Here is a 19,531-nt window from a genome sequence, read left to right on the forward strand (position 1 = left end):
TAATCATACAAGTACAAGTAGCAGTCAACAATATCTACAAATGGACTAAAGACTGGAAAATACAGCTTACTAGTTCCAAATTTGTCCATGTTAATTTTAACGTTGCGAGGAACTGACAACAACCTAATTATATCATTTGACGGAAGCCCGATTCTTCAAGCAGAATCAGCTAAGTACCTTGGCAAAAATCTTGATGGTAGGTTAAACTGAAAACATCATGTTAGACAAAAACCAGAGCAGATTAGACTCAAAGTCGAGCAAACTACAGTGATTAGTCGGAAGATACTCTCAACTTAACCTAAAATCAAAGAGATTGTTTTATCAATCAACCATAAAGCCAATTTAGACTTATGGGGTGCAAATATAGTGCTGCACTAAAACATTAAACCAACTGCAAAAACTAAGTCCTACGATAAATTACCAATGCTTATCGTTACATAAACAACACGATGACCTGAGATCAAATGGATCAATTAATTTATTCAAGATTTCGCTGTAAATATGAAATATTAAATTATATCAACGTGGAAACATTGGAGAGACTAAAGTCATTAGCTTAAGTTAGCGTAATTTAATTTTGGTTTGGGAAATATGTATTATTGTATTTATGTGAATGATTAAGACTGTGAATTTGACTCAAGTACAAATGAAAAATAGTAACAAATTAATTTATAATCAACATTATACTAAACATATCTAAGACATGATGTTATATTAAAAAACATAATTCGCATTCATTATAATAATAATTAGTCATTAATTATAATTACTATTCGAATCATCCTAATACTGCATGAGAATATAAAAGGTTGTTATAGTAATATAGCCTGTAACTCCACTGTACGAATTCAAGCAGTGTAAATTTGTTAACAATTCAAATAGAACATTGCAGCTTGCAAGTTTAACAGTTGCCTAAGAAAAATTATACGACAAACAGTATTGTTAAATATAGATAAAAAAGTAAATATTTAATCAAACAATTGAAGTGAACTTTTTGCTATTGTTTTGGAAATATTAAAATTAATCTTATTTCATCGAAAAACAATATTTAAATTAAACGCGATCTATTACTGCAATATTTGCAAGCATCTTGCGCTAGTTCAAATATGATTGTGGGTCAATTTCAAATGTTTTAAACAACTTTCACTAAATATCAATGATGCAGCTGCGATTTTAGACAAAAAGTCAATGCCTGATACGGTTGTGACATACATTTTTAAACTCGAAATGTTAAAACAATCAAATTATCTTCGATGGTGTTGTCGCCATGAGATCATATAATAAAATGCAAATGAACGGTTCTTTAAAAAAGGGAACAATACAAGGCTGAAATTTTAACTACTTCCCCTTGCGGAATAAAGAAAGTCGGGTTGGTTCTCGCAGCCTTTAATAAATCCGATTGATAATAAGGATCTTCTACCTAACGATCGCAACTGCAATCATAAAAAGGTTCGCGGCAATTATTTATGAACCACGATTCTGCGTGAACTCTGGAGAGAAAGTTCTTGAGGAAGTAACTATAGAAACAGGCAGAAAATGCAACGTGGATTTGTATCAGTTATTGAATATCAAAAATAAACTTTTCATTCGCAAAATGTCAGGGTGTCTGTTTCTATTTATATAATTGTAATTAATTCGTTCCCTGACGGTATATTGGATTTAGGAAAAGGCAATGACGATTAATTATATATTATATAAACTGAATGTACTTTCATCGGCGATATCTATATACGACAAAAGATTTTTAACAACAAAATTGAACCGAGGAACTGACTAAAAATAAAAAAATTATGAAACTAATATTTTTAACAGAAAAAAAAACGTTTTAAAGTAAAATATAACTAAAAATATATTTTTAAATTTTAAACTTTAAAATATTATTTTTAATTTTTTTTTTGGGCTCTTTTGGTGAATGAGTTTTAGTGAGTTTCTTATTTATTTTTTGAAGTCGGTTCAATTTTCTTGTTAAAAATGTTTTATTTTTCTCTTTTTGACACTCCCGATTGAGGGCTAAACGCTTTAACAATTACACCATAGAAACAAATGTCTAATAGTTAGTGCTTAAAAAGCAAACTCAATGGTTTTTGCACTAAACAACTTCTAATTTTACATCACATAGCTCCTCCTTTTTCGTCGGTTAAAAATTAGAATTATCAAACCATTATAGGTTAAATTCGATAGTTTTGAAATTTCCTTTACTTAGGTTTCCATTTGATATTACTGATCTGGTCATTGTATACACCAGCTAACCATGGAACAGCTCAAAATTGTATTTTCGACATTCATTACTTTTGTTGTTTGAATTGGATAAATCTACTGTCGAAGTCCATCAAATATATTTAGACGTTTGTGATGGTAAATATTTAAAAGGAGGGAAAATCATTGAAAATGCCGGTCGAAAACGAAGTTTTCTGTAGAGTATTGTGTTTGGCTTTGAAAAGTATATCTCTTGTGTAAAAAGATGTGGGTTAGTCCAAGTCCAGTCCTTATCGACACCGAACAGTATATTCATGCTCATATAGTCTTTCAACAAAACGATCGAATTGAATGCCGTATTGTTCTAAAAAATATATCAGAAATAGCGAAAAAGAGACACAAAGTCATACTCTTGCATGACAACGCTTGTCCACACCTTCTAAGAATTGTGAAGGATTGTTGCTGTTCGAATAGGAAGTTCTGCCTTATCAGATCGATGCAGCGTGACTTGGGTAGAACATGTTTTGAAATGCTAAAGAAGTGCCAATGTTGGATTGCTGGCAAAACAACATCATTCTTTCGATACGGTTTCGCTATGCTGCCAGAAAGATGGGAAAATATTGTAGAAAATATTTTAATCAACATATACTGTATTAATATTTCTCAATAAATGCCATTTTCAAGAGAAAAAATAACAGAATACTTTGAAGTACCTAATAGATCTTAATATTAAAGAGATTTCTTATGTATATCAACATAAAAAAAATTTTAGTTTTTTTTTTTGTATAAATTTAGGTAATATGAAATCAGATGGAAGCTTATATTGTGTTTAGAACTATTTTATTTATGGAGTAAGTTCAAAAGGTTTTAGGAATTCTGTGTTGGTCCTCTGTTGTTGTTGTATTGGTAAGTATATCCTGAAATTATTTTATAGGTTTTCAGACATATTGGGTGTTTCCTTTTTTGTCAGCCTTTGATGTGTTTTGGCACTGTTGAAATTTTTCACTATTTATCAATAATGTTACAGATAATTTGCATCAAATATAGTGACAGAATTATAAAAAGTATAGTAAAGTTCTCTAATCTGCTATTAATTTCAAAATGGTGATGAAAATAGCTAGCGCTCAGGTCACCTTAATACGTCTACGCAACTAATGAAGATATACAAAACTAAATGTAAATGTAGTAAAATAAATGATTATAAATGATTATTTATTGGTAAACTTTGCCTGAGAATAATGTGCATACTTTTTTAAAAAATTATAATTTTGACTAAGCATCCATATTCGCCAGACGTGATCGCAAACATGAACAAGCAAAGAAGAAGCTTTAGAAGCACTAGGCCGCTTTGACATAGAGCAATATATAACATATATGGGGATAACGTTAACGTAGTTGATTAATTAAAATTATTTAAAAAAAGGAAAATTGATTAATTATTAATTTGTTTAGCACGTCTTCTATGGATCTTCCCAATTAGGTCTAAGAAATACAGTATGGTTTTAATAAGTTGTATAGTTTGTTTTTTGGACACGGATCCATCACTTCACTCCGGAATCAAAAGGATCGTCATCTGAATGGACAGAAACTGGTGACAGCCTATTTTGAGGCAAAAGATAAATTGTTCTTTAAAAGTGTTAGAAATGTTAGGGCGGCGCTGAAATTATAGTGTAGCTCTTGATGGAGATTACGTTGATAAATAAAGCCAATTTTGAACAAAAAAAATCGCCTTTTCTTTTTTACGCCCTGGACTTTTCAGTCCATGTGTTATATAGTATATATAATTATATATAAAGGTAGAATATATAATCTATGAAGGTGTATATTAGAGCTGTTTTGTATACAAACTGTTAATAAGAAGTAAGTAAGTTTTTTAAGTAGAACAATTATTCTATTGCTGTAGGATATGTTTGGACTGTTTGAGCAAAATTTTGAAGCCAATGATTGTAATAAATCATCAGGAACAGTAAAATAACTAGAAATATCCATTAAACATAAGGTATCATAACTTAATGTCCGAAAGGTGTAACCACATCATTAAGAAACTGAAGAACGATTAATTATATCATGTCCGATGATCATAAAAGTCAACAAATAGGCATTAAACCCAGGCGATAAAATTTCCGAAAAATATCATTAGCCCAAAGATGACACCCGAAACCCCATAATTTAAAAATATTCCTTTCCCTCCCATTTTTCGGGGTGTAACGGTAACTTACTGGCTCGTTCGACCTCGGCGAGCAGGTATATCTATGATACCGCCACGACCCTCCCATTTTAAATCGCCTTTTTACAATTGATGTTTTCTTTTTCTAGTTTTTTTTTTCATTACTTGTAGCGCAAGGGCCCTTCCAGATTGCCTCGTCATGTGAAACGATCGACGGGCTTTCACGTCGGAAAAAATAGTTCCGAAAAAAAAATTGGAGCATTCGCGTTTGATGAATGTGCTTTTTTCTGAGGTTTCTCGTTTGTTGTTGAATGGGGAAATGTGAATATCACGTTCCGGGGATTTTACGACCGTTAGAACTCGAACTAATTTGATTAAATACGGTCACTTATCAAAATAGTGAATAAAAACGTAATTAAAAACGAGAAATGCTGGTTTGGTAGCGCTCTTGTGGGCACTTATGTCGTGAGTCAGGAAGTTTTAGTTGATAGTTGAAGTAGTTTCGGTATCATTAGAAAAGTTGTGAAAGTCATATTGTGAATTTTTAAAATTTTCGAAGTCAGATAATTAATAGGTTCTACATGATTTTGAGGTTCCAGTTTGGGAATTATTTTTTTAACAATTCTGATGAACATTACTTTTTTTACTACCACAATAACAGATATTACAGATCAATTGAAAAGTCCCCGGCCTGGCACATAGATGGCGCTACTAGAATTAAATCCATATGTTCTTTAGTTAGCCCTAACCCTCAAAAGATGTCTATAAATTTGACAGCTGTCGGATCATTAGTTTGTGAATTATAGTATTTTAAACGAAGCACCATTCGTTATTGTGAAAAAAATGGATAAAAAGGAATTTCGCGTGTTGATAAAGTATTGCTTTTTGAAGGGAAAAAATGCAGTTGAAGTTAAAACTTGGCTTGATGCCGAGTTTCCGGACACTGCCCCAAGAAAATTAACCATCAAGGTTTGGTATGCTAAGTTTAGACGTGGTGAAATGAGCACCGAAGACGGTAAACCCAGTGGATGCCCAAAAAAGGTTGTTACCGACGAAAATATTTAAAAAATCCACAAAATGATTTTGAATGACCGTAAATTGAAATTGAATGAAATAGCAGACACTCTAAAGATATCAACTGAACGTGTACATCGTATCATTCACGAATATTTGGGTATTTGAAAGCTCTGTGCAAAGTGGGTGCCGCGCGAGCTCACTTTTGACCAAAAACAACGATGAGTTGATGATTCGGAGCACTGTTTGATGATGATCAAGCGTAATAAACCCGAATTTTTGCGTTGATATGTAACAATGGATGAAACATGGCTCCATCATTTCACTCTGAAGTCCAATTGACAGTCATCCAAGTGGACTGCACACGATAAACCCGCTCCAAAGCGTGGGAAAACGCAATAGTCGGCTGGCAAGGTCATGGCGTCTGTGTTTTGGGATGCGCATGGAATAAATTTCATTGACTACCTTGAAAAAGGAAAAAGGAAGCGTTATTGGACCGTTTGAAGAACGAAATCGTAGAAAATGGCGGCATTTGAAAAAAAATAAATTGCTGCTTCACCAAGACAATGCGTCGTGTAACAAGTCAGTGAAAACGATGGCAAAAATCCATGAATTGGGCTTAGAATTGCGTCCTCATCCACCGTATCCTCCAGATCTGCCCCCAGCGACTATTTCCTTTTCTCAGATCTCAAAAGAATGCTGGCTGGAAAGAAATTTTCCTCGAATGAAGAGGTGATCGCCGAAACTGAGGCCTATTTTGAAGCAAAGGACAAATAATACTACAAAAATGGTATCGAAAAGTTGGAGGGTCGCTATAATCAGTGTATCACCCTTGAAAGGATTTATGTTGAGTAAAAAAAAACTAATTCTGCCAAAAAAATGTGTTTTACTATGGTATGCCGAGGACTTTTCAATTGACCTGTTACGTATTCTTATATTATTTTTGCCAATGTTAAATGAAGGCCGTTAAAAACTATTCTTTTCAAAATGTTATATAACAATATTATGGTACAAACATCTGTATCATTAGTTCAAAAAGGATATTAAATGACACATCATCAATTGTGAATAACTGCCTCGAAAGTAACACTTCTGTTTTAACCGCATATCCTACATGCGCAACTTCGACGCAAAATATTTTATTTGGTTTCATTTCTTTACAATAACAAACATGACACCAGACGTTAACGCGTCTGCTTTTACGGTCGCGGACTGCTAATTCCGACACGTGAAGATTAATTACCTGTAATTCGGGGGGTCCTCCTTCGTCGCGAATCAGTAACAAGTAACTTTGATTGTCCACCAGTATCTCCTTCTTGAAGCGTCCGCCTTCCGGCGATTCCTCCTGCATGTAGGAGCCGGTAAGGTACCGGTGCACCAGAGCCGATTTGCCCGAGCTCAGAGAACCGACGATTCCCAGTCGCAGATCGGGCACGGATCGAGATAAAGTCCATTCTTGTGAGTTAACAAACGAATCTGAAAGTAAAAAGAACAAAAATCAACAATTAATACTTATTGTTAAGGTGGTAGCATAGAAGTATTTAAAATTTTTTCAAAGTTTAACTCCTCACAAATATGTCCTTGGAGAGAATTTATCCAAATCAAATGTAAATATAAATTATTTTCGGAGATATAACAGTTTTAGTTTCGCCGCATCTAAACCGGCTTTGCCGGAACGCATGGAGCAAATACGTACGCACTTTTGTCCCTAATAATAGGGAAGAATCCGCGCCATCTATAACGGCGGGAGGAAAGAATTTTTTATGCGTATTTATACGTCGTAAACTAGGGACTATTTATTCTGTAGCTACAGCAAATTGTTTACCGCTGTCACCAACGTTGCTACCTCTAACCTTAAAAAATAATCATCAATGTTGTTTTGAATGTTGTTAATAACGTACTTTCGACCGGCTATGAAAAAAAGTCGTATAATCAACATGGGCCAAAAGTTGAAATCTCGGTCCTGCTCGTCATGATTCCCGAGGCGAAGCCGAAAGTTCAACTTTCGGCCCTTGTGGTGTAAAATACTTTTTAAATAAACCTTTAAAATTGGCACATAATTTTAAAGGTTTGGTGAATGTTGGTACTTAATTTTGAATCAAAAATATCACTACTCTTTAAGAGATTTAGGAAAAAAATATACTTTTTAAAATATCGATATTTTTTAAAATATGGGAATTATGGGAATAATAATTTTCTTCAGAAGCTTATTTTTTAAATACTTTAGAGTCTCCTTTTTAGAAACTAGGGTTTATCTATAGTGGCCCTGCTGTTTAACGTGGGCTCCGAACCACGGTCCTCGGGACTAAGTCATCTGGCGAATGACCAACTTGGAGATCATCTCAGAAGACATCCGATTGACTGGGATCGGCGTGACTGGGATCATTTTCGTTGACGGGTTTTACACTCTTGCGTAAGGACAATCACAAACATAAAATTACGACCATGTCCCAGCAGAATTCGAACCCGCGACTATCGCAACATCAGGAGTCGCTTTTACCACTGCGCCAACCAAGCCAGCTTCAGAAGCCTATGTATCCGTCGTTAAACGTGACAATATTCGGATGGAGTTCTCAGAAATACGAGGTTTTAAGGTTTCAAAGGAGGCCAGAACAGCTCTTTGAAAGAAAAAAGTTCGGAAAAATGCTTTTTTTCTGAAGTAGAAGAAGCCCCAATATAAGGAGTAGAAATCGCAGATTGAAAAAATGTAAATATAAAGTCATATACCATCATAAGGTTTAGGCTGCGTGTAAACCTTACCCGAAACTTTAAAAGCATTTTTCTCAAAATTACTTTTTCGAGACTTGACATGATAATTCAAGTTGAAATTGAAACCCCTAAACATCAGCCTGTAACTTTTTGGGTTTTAATTAAAAATAATTAAATTTTAGTTTCGTTTATATATTTTTTAAATATTTAAAAATAGATGACAAAAATATTGTTTAATAATTTAGATTGCAACATGATAATTAAAAACTGTGTTATCAGCAAATACAATCTTGAAATATTTTATACAGAAACAATGATGCAAGCATTATAACTAACTACGTATGTGCATAATTAGTTCGTAATATTATTTTTAACAAATGCTAGTTGTATGTCATTAAAACTATACGACTCGGCACATTTCTTCTTGGTTTCGCAATAAGTAGCATCATTTTATGCAAATATATTAATGAATGTAATTTATTTCAACTACAGGGTGGAAAAATGTTCTGATACTTTATCGAAAAGTAATTTTTATTATGCGTATGGTCATATTTTGAGAATTCACAAACAAGACGAGTGCGAGAAAATACATCAATATGTATTCCTCAATTATAAAATTATAATAACTTATAGCTATAGTTTACACTAAAGGTATACACTTTATATAAGTTCGTATGGTTTTGTTCGCTTCAATCTCCTAAAGTCCTGCGCGCTGTCCAGCAGTTCTATTGCTTCCATGTTAGTATGATTTAGTAATCTTCTTTTGTGTTTCAAGGCGACATCTTGGATAAGATCGCAAATCCATTAGATTTCCAGGTCCATCGTGCAGTTCTTCGATGGTTATGTAGCGATAGGCATTGGTAATCAATCGAAGAACCTTGTTGTGACAGCGGTGTATGACTAATTGATTTGAATTTTTAGTGCAACCCCATGTTTGCACCCCACGGGTCCAAATTGGCTTTATAATTGTATTATAGATCAACCTCTTTGATTTTAGATCATGTTGAGATTATCTTCCGACTAACCAGTATAGTTGTTTTATTTTGGTTCTAATGTGTTGCTAATGCTTTTTGTCTAACGTGGTGTTTCCAACTTAATTTACCGTCAAGATAGACTCCAAGGTATTTAGCTGATTCTGCTTGAGGAATCGGGCATCTATTAATAAGCATGATATAATTAGTTTTTATTATTTCGCCGCAATGCAAAATTAACGTGGACAGATTTGGAGCTATTGAGTTGAATTTTCCAATCTTTCGTGTCCATATGTTGATTTTGACTGCCACTTGTACATTTTTTATTGCCCTAGGCAGAGATATGTCGTTTACTATAATAATTGTGTCGTCAGCAAAGATTCCAAGTAGTGTTTCTTTGTTGTATGAATGTCAGCAGTGCACACCAGATATAGGAGAGGTCCTAAAACGCTACCTTGTGGGACTCCACCCGAAATAGTTTTAAATGTCGAGAACGCCATTTCGTGCGACACTAAATTTTCTTCCGAAAAGATATGACTCCAGCAATTGACAATAGTTACGCGGTAACAATTTGCTCATCTTACAGATTAATCCCAAATGCCAAACCCGATCAAAAGCTTGTGAGACATCTAGTAATATTGCAGGGCAATATTTCTTTTCCTCAAATGCTTTTTCAATAGCCGCAGTTACTCTGTGCACTTGATCGATTGTTGAATGGTAATTTCGAAAACCAAACTGGAAATCTGGTATTATTACATTTTTAACACATTTAAATATTAGTTTCTCAAATAGCTTGGATATTGCAGGTAGTAGCGAAATAGGCCTGTAATATTCGACTTATTCTGCAGGTTTGTCAGGTTTTTTGAGCATAATTATTTGTGCCATCTTAAAGCATTCTGGAATATGTTTCAGTTTGAAACAGGTATATATTTAATATATATGTCAACATGAAGATTAGTTTTCGTGGCAGTTTTTTTAATAATCCAGGTGAAATGTCATCTATACCATGTGCCTTTTTAGGATTGAGGTTATCAATTTCAGTGGCAACTTCCAATGGAGAAATTAGATTTAGATCTACATCGGTTGATACATGGGTTGATACATGGGGTTGATAAACAGGAGATGTATCCATGGTAGATTCCATATCATTAGGTTGAAATATGTTAGCTAAGTATTGTACGAACATGTACAACACTTTTTTCATCCTTGCGTCGAACCCATTCATTTCGATCATTCTTAATTGGCAGCTGACCGAATCTGTTCAATTATATTTTTGGTTTGTTGCTCAAGATCATTTATACTTTAAAGTCTTACTTTTAAACTGATTTGTTCCTGCAGTATTAATCTGAATTTGTCCCAGTCAGTATATTTGTTGGTAAGATTAGCCTTTTTGCTTTCTGTCGCGCCCAGTGTTAACAATACTGGAGTATATTTTGAGAATTCTGATGATTTAATTGAATGTCTCATGAAATTGTGATAGTTTGTAGTTTTATTTTAAATGTTTTAAAAACATGTAGTATCGTTATCGCAAAGCCATTATTACTTAGGGCCATTTCTCAGCTTTGATATAGTTTAACATCAAAAGAAAAATACTACTTGTATTCATCAAGGTTAGCTTCAAGAGTTATGGCGCCTATCATTACCAGCAAGTTGTTCGGGACGTGGTGAAGCCGCGAGTTTTTGTCACATTTTAGTTTACACAGATTATGTTTGAACTTTTAACAGCAGCTATCTGCGAAGAGTTGTTAGAGCAAACGTCTTGGACCTTCGATCTCAATCTATTAGATTGCTCGGTCTCTTCCGCAAGCGAATTGGAATTACAGTGAAAATGGCATGCAGTATTCAGTTATTATTAATTTTAAATTTTATTTTCATCCTGTATATAAAAGACGTCCTTATAAGAATTATGGTTTTTGTGATTTTGTACTGTCTAAGCATCAACCGATATCTACGTTGCTTTCTAAAGAGAATGCAAATGACTAAATGAAATATTCAGAGAGTCGCAAGATCGTTGGTAGCATTCCATACTAAGTACCGCCATCTCAGAAACTTTTAACTGACATTTCTACATAAATAAATTGAAAGAATACAGAGTAGAGATGCAAACTATGTATTAAACGACATTGATGTATTGCTATATTAAAGAAAACGTTGTGGAATATCTGGGCAGAATAAGTAAAAATATATAGTAACAAATATAAGATAGTGAGTTAACATTTCTACAAATGTCTGTCAAATATCTATAGAAATTGTGAAATTTAATCATGTTGGCACACATTCATACACACATTACACAAAATTATTCCATCTAAGGTACCTAGTAATGATTGTTTATAGATATTGACGATGCCACAAAACAGGAGAAAAAATGTGTCTAGCGGCAGGTGCATCACTACATAGTATAAAACAAAGTCGCCTTTTCTGTCCCTATATCCCTATGTGCACTTAAATCTTTAAAACTACGCAACGGATTTTGATGCGGTTTTTTCAATAGATAGAGTGATTCAAGAGTAAGGTTTATATGTATAATACATGCATAATATACTAAGGCAACATTGCTAATTTTAGAGGTTTCTAACGTGATGTCGTAAATTAACCTATTTTTTTAGGCTTATTTACGACTTAGATCAAATTAATGTACTACAGTATTGTACACCATAAAAAGGTCTACAAAAAAGTCCGCGATGGTATATGTTTATCTTTTAGGGATAACCCACATTAACCATTTTTATTGTTTACTTTTTACGTGAGAAAATGGCTTATTTACGAAGCTATTTTAAGCAATACGGCATTAATCCTTATCAAATTAAGTACCTTAAATACAGTGTGCAATTAATATAGATCAATATGGTTCCTTATAGTATGTAAATTAAACACATATTTTCAGAGATATTACAAATTTAAAATTTGCGTTTAAAAATGTGTAATGTAATAAAAATTGTATGAATTTAGATATTCCAAAGATAGCAGGAAATCTTCATAGTAAGTATAGGGGAAGAGGAATTGTTTTACTCCAAATTTAATGCGTGCAGGCCAAGGGCAGTAATGAATAAACCAAAAATACTGGATCGATTTTAATCATGTTTTCATTGAGTGACATAGGCATATATATTTTATGCCCGTGCAAAGTCGGAGCGGGCCGCTATGTTTTTATATACAATGTTCATATTTTTTCTGTAGTGTATTTAATTTAGTATCAGCATTGCACCCGTGCGAAGCCGGGGCGGGTCGCTAGTAAAATATAATACCCAAATATTACGTATACAAGGTAATCCATAATCATTGTGTTTCGCTCAACCTACTTATAACTTACTTATAAATTTATTTAACAATATTCATGTATCTTCATCCAGAATAAAGTGTTGCGAGTCATCGTTGATGCCCCATGTTACGTGTCCATCAAACTGATTCAGCGCGATATCCCCATATAACCCATAACGACTGTGATTCGTAGTGTTAGTGCGAAGTACTCTGAAAGACTATTAGTGCATCCCAATGCACTCAAACAGTTAAATGTGCGCAATGACAGTGAAGTGCGTAGGTTCAAACGTAAACTACCATACGAACTGATTAATAGACACATAGAGTGAGATCTCTAGAATAAGCTAGAATAGTTATTAGAATAAGTTAGGATATATTTTAAAATAGGCTAGAATAGGATCTAGAATAAGATTTAAATTATAAGTTGTACAGTAGATCACTTACTGAAGTGATCTACTACATGTTAGGATGGTTACGTTATATAACGGAAATCAAACAATAATACTTATTGCCCACGGGCAGATTGTTGACGTTCTAGGAGATTAATAAAAAAAATGTATCTTCGTCGTTACGCTTATTCATTAACATTAAAATAGTCTAACTGCTTTTATAGAAATAATTTGTAATTGGTTGTTTTCCAACAAAATATAATAGTTAATGAGTATAAAGAACAGTGACACCGCACTGTTCACTAAATATTTCTAAAAAGCAAAAGTTGTTTCACAAAGAAAACAGTGTAACTTGTAAGTATAAATGGGCATTCTCAACGTTTAACGTTTTGGCTGAAGTTTCTCAGGGTAGTCTTCGGACCGCTCCCGTATTTGCTTTATACTGTTAATATACGAACAACGAAATGAAAAGTACTTGGAACATTTGCCGATGACACAGTCATTATCTTTGCCTGAACTAATTCAAATTAACTGTAGTTCACATTATCGAAATATCTGGATTAACGCACGGGATTTATGATTTAAATAATAAATATTTTATTAAAAGAAACGAATAATACATTGTGAATGTACGAATTATGTGTTTATATTAACACATTGCTCATTATTCATTGCTGAGTGTTTACGTTTATGTAACATCACTTAAGGGATGTTCGATTCCTCAAGCAGAATTACCGAAATACCTTGACATCAATATCGATGGTAGATTAAACTGAAATCATGACAACAAACAAGAAGGAGAGAAGGTCAGACTCAAAATAAATAACTCTGTACTGATTAAGACAATCCCAAGTTGATCTAAGATCAGCAATATTGGCTTATCAGTTAATTACAAAGCCTATTTATACTTACAGGGTGCAAATATGAGGTTTAATTAAAACATCAAAATATTGTTTTTTGAAGGGAAAAAATACACTTGAAGCAAAAACTTGGCTAGATTCCGAGTTTCCGTACACTGTCCCAGGAAAATCAACCATCAAGGATTGGTATGCTAAGTTTAGACGTGGTAAAAAGTGCACCACCGAAGTGGACGCCGAAAAGAGGTTGTTACCGATGAAAACATTTAAAAAATCCACAAAATTATTTTGAATGAACGTAAATTGAAATTGAATGAAATATCAGTCATTCTAAATATATGAACCGAACGTGTACATCATATCATTCACGAATATTTGGGTATGAGAAAGTTCTGTGCAAAGTGGATGCCGTGCGAGCTCACTTTTGGCCAAAAACAGCAGTGTTCGAAGATGATCAAACGTAATAAATCCGAGATTTTGCATCGATATGTTCCGAGTCGACTCGATCAATATGTTCCGAAACGCAACAAACGAAGGACCATCAACAGCGACTATTACATAGAATTATTGGACGGTTTGAAGGACGAAATCGCCGAAAAACGACCGCATTTGAAGAAAAAGAAACTGCTGCTTCATCAAGACAATGCACCGTGTCACTAGTCAGTGAAAACGATGGCAAAAATCCATGAATTGGGCTTCGAATTGCTTCCTTATTCATCGTATTCTCCAAATCTGGCCGCAGAGACTATTTCCTGTTCTCATATCTGAAAAGAATGCTCGCTCGGAAGAAATTCTCGTCGAATGAAGATGCCTATTTTGAAGCAAAGCACAAATCGTACTACGAAAATGGTATCGAAAAGTTGTAGGGTCGCTATAATCAGTGTATCACCCTTGAAGCGAATCATGTTGAATAAAAAAAGCTAATTTTTCCAAAAACATGTGTTTTTATATTCCCCCACTTATATTGCTTGTATATTTGATGCAAGTACAGAAGATTAATAAACAATATAATAAATAATTATAAATTAATAGTGACATTATCCTAATTAAATTAATAATGACGTAAAATAGTGAGACATATTCATTGAAGTACTACCCAGAAACAAATACAGCCACCATATTCCTGCTATGAGTTTAACCACTAGTGTACAGCCAATAACATTTTGACAACAAATTACTTGACCATACCCAAACCAATCAATACGATTGCCGGGAAATCAAACCTCACCCTGCAGTAAACAACTGCAACGAATTGTTGAGTATACGGTCGTCGATTTAGCGGTACCCTAAACAAAAAAAAAGTTGATCTAAAAATACAGGATTCAGTTCGTGACCTGGGGAAGTGTTTTTTTTTCCGCCGATCGAGACCGCTATAGAGAAACCGTATCCTCAACAACCATGACATATTATTTATTATATAAACGGATATCGAAGTGAAACGTGGTACGGGTACTTAATGGAGTACCACCGGGTATCGACTTCCTCGGCCGCAAATTACCCGGACGATCGACTTGGAACCGCCTTAAGGCCACCTGTTGCGAGGGTTCTGTGATGGTAGTGCGCCTAACAGAAGGCATCACCTGTTTAACAGCATGGCGTGGACGGCGCTGCATCAAAGAGGTTGGATTTCAGTTGCAAAATGTCGATAATTTGGTGGAATGGTATTATACAGATATAAAAAGGAAACGTTTTCATAAATTATAGTTGGTAGAAAAGTAATTTAAAGCCGTATGGTGCTTTTTTCATATTTTGATATTATTGACATGTGATATCAGTCATGTTTCCTACTCTCAGTTGTCCTAATTTGCTGTCTTAACTCAATTTCATAGTATGTGGCCACTGGTCCTAAATATATACCTTTAAAAACAATCTAATAGCGTCAAACCGTAAGTACTAACCGTACCAAAAGTCCTTATGTCTCTCTAATTTAAATCTGCCCTATATTTTTATCTACATCTTATTTGCACAATACATAAGCAATACATACATCAGTATGTATTTTCCTAGATAAAATAAAATTAGACTATTTAAGCTAAAGTTAATAATAACACTTATACACTATACAAGTTCATGTGGTTAGGGTCGCTTCATCTTCTGATTTCCCGAACGTTGTCCAGTAGCTGTATTGTTTCCATCTTGCTATGATTTAGTAACCTTATTTAATATTTTAATGCGAAATCTTGGAAAACTTCGTAGATCCATTTGAATATCATATAGCTATAAATATTGGCAATTAAATGAAGAACTTTGTCTTGTCAGCAATCAACCTGCTATGATTTTTATTTTAAGCTAAAGAGAAATAATATTATCATTTCATAATCTAAACGAATAATCTACAATAAAGCTGATCACAATCAAAAAAAGACATTTACTACATAATCAGTTAAAATAATGATAACCGAAAGGCAGAAAGGCCAGGGATATATTAGAAAAAAAAACCAAAGGAAAATGATAAATAGGAGTCTAAGAATTTAAAAAGTAGACAAGTTGAAATACCTTAAAATAGTATTAAATTACAATATAACATCATAATGGATAGGTGGTACAAGATAAAGAAAAAAAAAGAATAAAACAGTCCATAAGTATTGGCAATTAAAAGAAGAACTTTGTCTTGTTATATTTTAAGCTAAAGAAAAACAAAAAAAGACATTTACTACATAAGGATAAAATAGTAAAGATAATGGATAGGTACAAGATAAAGAAAAAAAAAAGAATAACACAGTCGATATGTTTGGATGAATAAATTCATAATTTATTGGAGATTAGAATAGAAGAAGATGAAAGCGATGAAGAAAGGCAAAGACAGATCTATATTAGAATTGGGGCTGATCAACTTCTGGGGAATTAAAAAGCTTTATTACAATTCTTGCATTCATTACAATAGGTCAGATTGTGAGAAACTGACGTATTCTTTTTAAGCACTTTCTTTTTCAATATATTCCGAGAGAATGCAAAAACTTTCATACAACATACAAAAGGGACCAGAAATTCAATTGATTGATTGAATTATTTCATTATAATTATCATAAATCAGAATTGATTCTAAAAATGATTTTCTAGTTCATCATCAGAATGCATATTTAATTAAAACTGATGGCATCCAAATGAAAATCAATATTGAAGAAGTGAAATAATTATTTGCGAGTTTACATCGCTAGATAGCAAAAGTGCCATGAAACCCATATGAAATGTGTTTCATTCGTTCTAATCCAATATTCAAACAATAATAAATCACTTAATGTCAGCTGGTGGTCATATCTGTTAAATAGGGATGCCTAAGATGAGGTATTCAAATGATTTCAAAATTAAATAAAACTTGGCGTGTCAGTTATTAAACAGATAAACACCCTCTCCATATTTGCTCTACATAACCAACACCGGCGCATCACCGTGACAATCGCCCGTTATTTATAACGCAAATATCCATTGTGCAAGAGACCATTCCCGTTGGGACACAAAGCCCGTCCGTCAGAAATCCCTATTTATCGTAGAAAAATACCGATTCTCAGAAAGTACCCCAGTTTCGATTGTCGTCCGCGGAGTCTCATAATCTCAGCGGGCAGCTGTTGCTTCCCGATCATCTTTCGTCGTACCTGAAGGCGTTCAGCTGGTGGCCCTGTCCTACACGTGGACGAGCCCTGACGGGATTTGGTGCCCGGGTTCCTTTTAATCGACGAGTTGGCGGTTCCGTTTTAAAATCCGTAGAAAATTGGCTTGGTTCATTATTTGGTTAAAAAGGGAAACATCTGTATTTAACTATATATACGAATAAGCAAAATACAATGACAAAGCGGCATATACGTGACTTTGTTAGCTGGTCAAATTGTTCCTTAAAATCTGTTGAATTATTTATTTGATGTTCAGGGACAATAGAAATAGAACAAGAATAAATAAAAATAATGTAGTTAAAATATGATTTAGTTCACATTGAATGCTCAGAATTCCTTATCATTTTTATACGAAAATATAAATAAATCATTTTTATACGAAAATATAAATAAAATTAACGTTTACAACCGTTGATACACTCATAGTCAACCTAATGTCTCACTAGCAGACCTTACTTTTCAGTATGTGTCATTTCGCCGAAGTGTGAACAAAAAAGTTTCAATGAATTGAAAATTGAATTTGTACCGAGTAAATCGCAATTGCGGCAACTTTTTTTACTTCAATTTTAAGAAAAGGGAGGCTGAAGGTTATCGAATACTGTGTGAAGCTTATGGTATGCTATGGTAATTTAAAGGTAAGTTAAAAGGTGCAGATTTTGCCATCGAAGGCAAAGAGCACTCTAGACAGCAAACAGCTTTCTGAGCAGCGCAAAAAAGGTTGATTCGTGGATAGCCTAAAAAGATACGTTGCTTTTTTCGAGATGGCATCCGTAAATTGTCTAAAAGATGGGAAAAAGTAGCGGCTAAGAAGGTAAAAACAATGAAAATGTAGTAAAATGTTAAATATATAAAGATATATTATATTATATTATGCTTCACATATTATAATTCAATTATTAATAAAATGTTCAATATAGGAATCGATACAGTCCTGACCATAAAAAAGCAATAAAAACAGCTTTAAAAGCTGTTAAATACATAGCTAATGAGTTCTTTGTATATATACGAATATTTAGATTAAACATTGTAATTAGGTTAAGGATATAATTAAGTTAAGGAAATAGAAACAAGAACAAATGTGTGCAAGATCACATAGCACAAATAGAAATATAAAGTTTGATAAGAAAATACGACAAGAAATATATTTTAAAAGATTAAGCTTAATGCATAAATACATTAAATATTTTCGGAGAAAAACTAGAAACTTTTAAATAACTTAACATGTAAATTAATAGTTAAAAAAAACGATTTTTCATTATTCCAATAAAAATCTACAACCGTTAAATTAAACGGAAATCATTTGTTTGATATTTAGTCCTTCGTTTTGCCCCCCAAAAAAATCCTAATACATTCCTTCCCATCATTGTACAGTTAAAGCCAGTCAATGCAAATCATCTTTCAAGCGCGAACTGTACTGGTATAAAGACCACCAAACAAACAAAAAACGAAAAAGGAAGTGTTCGATATCGAAGCGAAATAACAATTGAAAACTAAGGTCACCCGGGAGATAATTAAAAACAAGAAAAAAAAAGAGCGTCGAGTTTTTTCATCGGTTCTGGTCTCGATCGATCTCGCTTCCATCTGACGGCAAGTTTGCCCAACTATCCAAATATTTAACGACCTGTTCAAACAATCGCGTCGTCCGACGACAGATTCCGATGCAATATGAATGTCAATATCGTTTTTTGGACCATTCGAGCCAGACAGCTTTTACGGGGGTATTCTAGCCTACAAATTTGCAAAATCAATCTTATTTTTAAAGCTTAACCCTTTGAGGATATGCCTTTAAGAGGATTTTTCAAAACTTGTATTATTTTCGGAGATATAGCTATTTTAGTGGCATGCGCCTAAACCGGCTCGGCTGGAATGGATCTCTGTGTGAAGACTGGATTGGAAAGGAATTGAAATAAAAAATCCATTTGTTACTCTGACTAAAAAAGGCTCTTAGTTTGGAAAATATTAAAGGAACTTCCAAAAATCATTAATTAAGATCATCAACGTAATAAATACTTCATTCAGACTAAAATCTGTAATATAACTATTGAAGGTAGCTAAAGTAATTATGATTTCTAAATCAGAAACACCACCTCATAAAACAGCGTCATACCGACAGCGTCAAATTGTATAAAAAACTTCTATTGAAAATAGTAAAATCATCATTGAGGTAAATCATCTTATTCCGGATCTTCAATATGGTTTCAGGAAACAACAATCTGGAAACTCTGGAGTTGTACGAATTAAATAAATACAAATAGTATACAAGGTACTGAGAGGTATTGTTGATGCTTCATGGTACATTTGTAACTATAATATGCATAAGAGCCTGAAGGTAGAAAATATCGAGAGCGTTATCAAGGAC

General features: G+C 33.6%; 1 protein-coding gene across 4 annotated transcripts in view; it reads right to left on the reverse strand.

The window, feature by feature from the left end:
- The window catches only part of CenG1A (Centaurin gamma 1A), a 212,717-nt gene that overhangs the window by 14,991 nt on the left and 178,195 nt on the right, over positions 1–19,531 (reverse strand). For all 4 annotated transcript variants that reach the window (XM_076397289.1, XM_076397282.1, XM_076397274.1 and 1 more), the window contains exon 2: positions 6,621–6,853. In XM_076397289.1, coding sequence (XP_076253404.1) covers positions 6,621–6,853 — 233 coding nt within the window. The remainder of the gene's footprint in view (positions 1–6,620; positions 6,854–19,531) is intronic.

The sequence above is a fragment of the Rhynchophorus ferrugineus genome, unplaced genomic scaffold (assembly GCF_030347505.1).
Source record: "Rhynchophorus ferrugineus isolate W39M unplaced genomic scaffold, kcgeb_rfMv2 rfM1, whole genome shotgun sequence".
Classification (NCBI taxonomy): Eukaryota; Metazoa; Arthropoda; class Insecta; order Coleoptera; family Curculionidae; genus Rhynchophorus; species Rhynchophorus ferrugineus.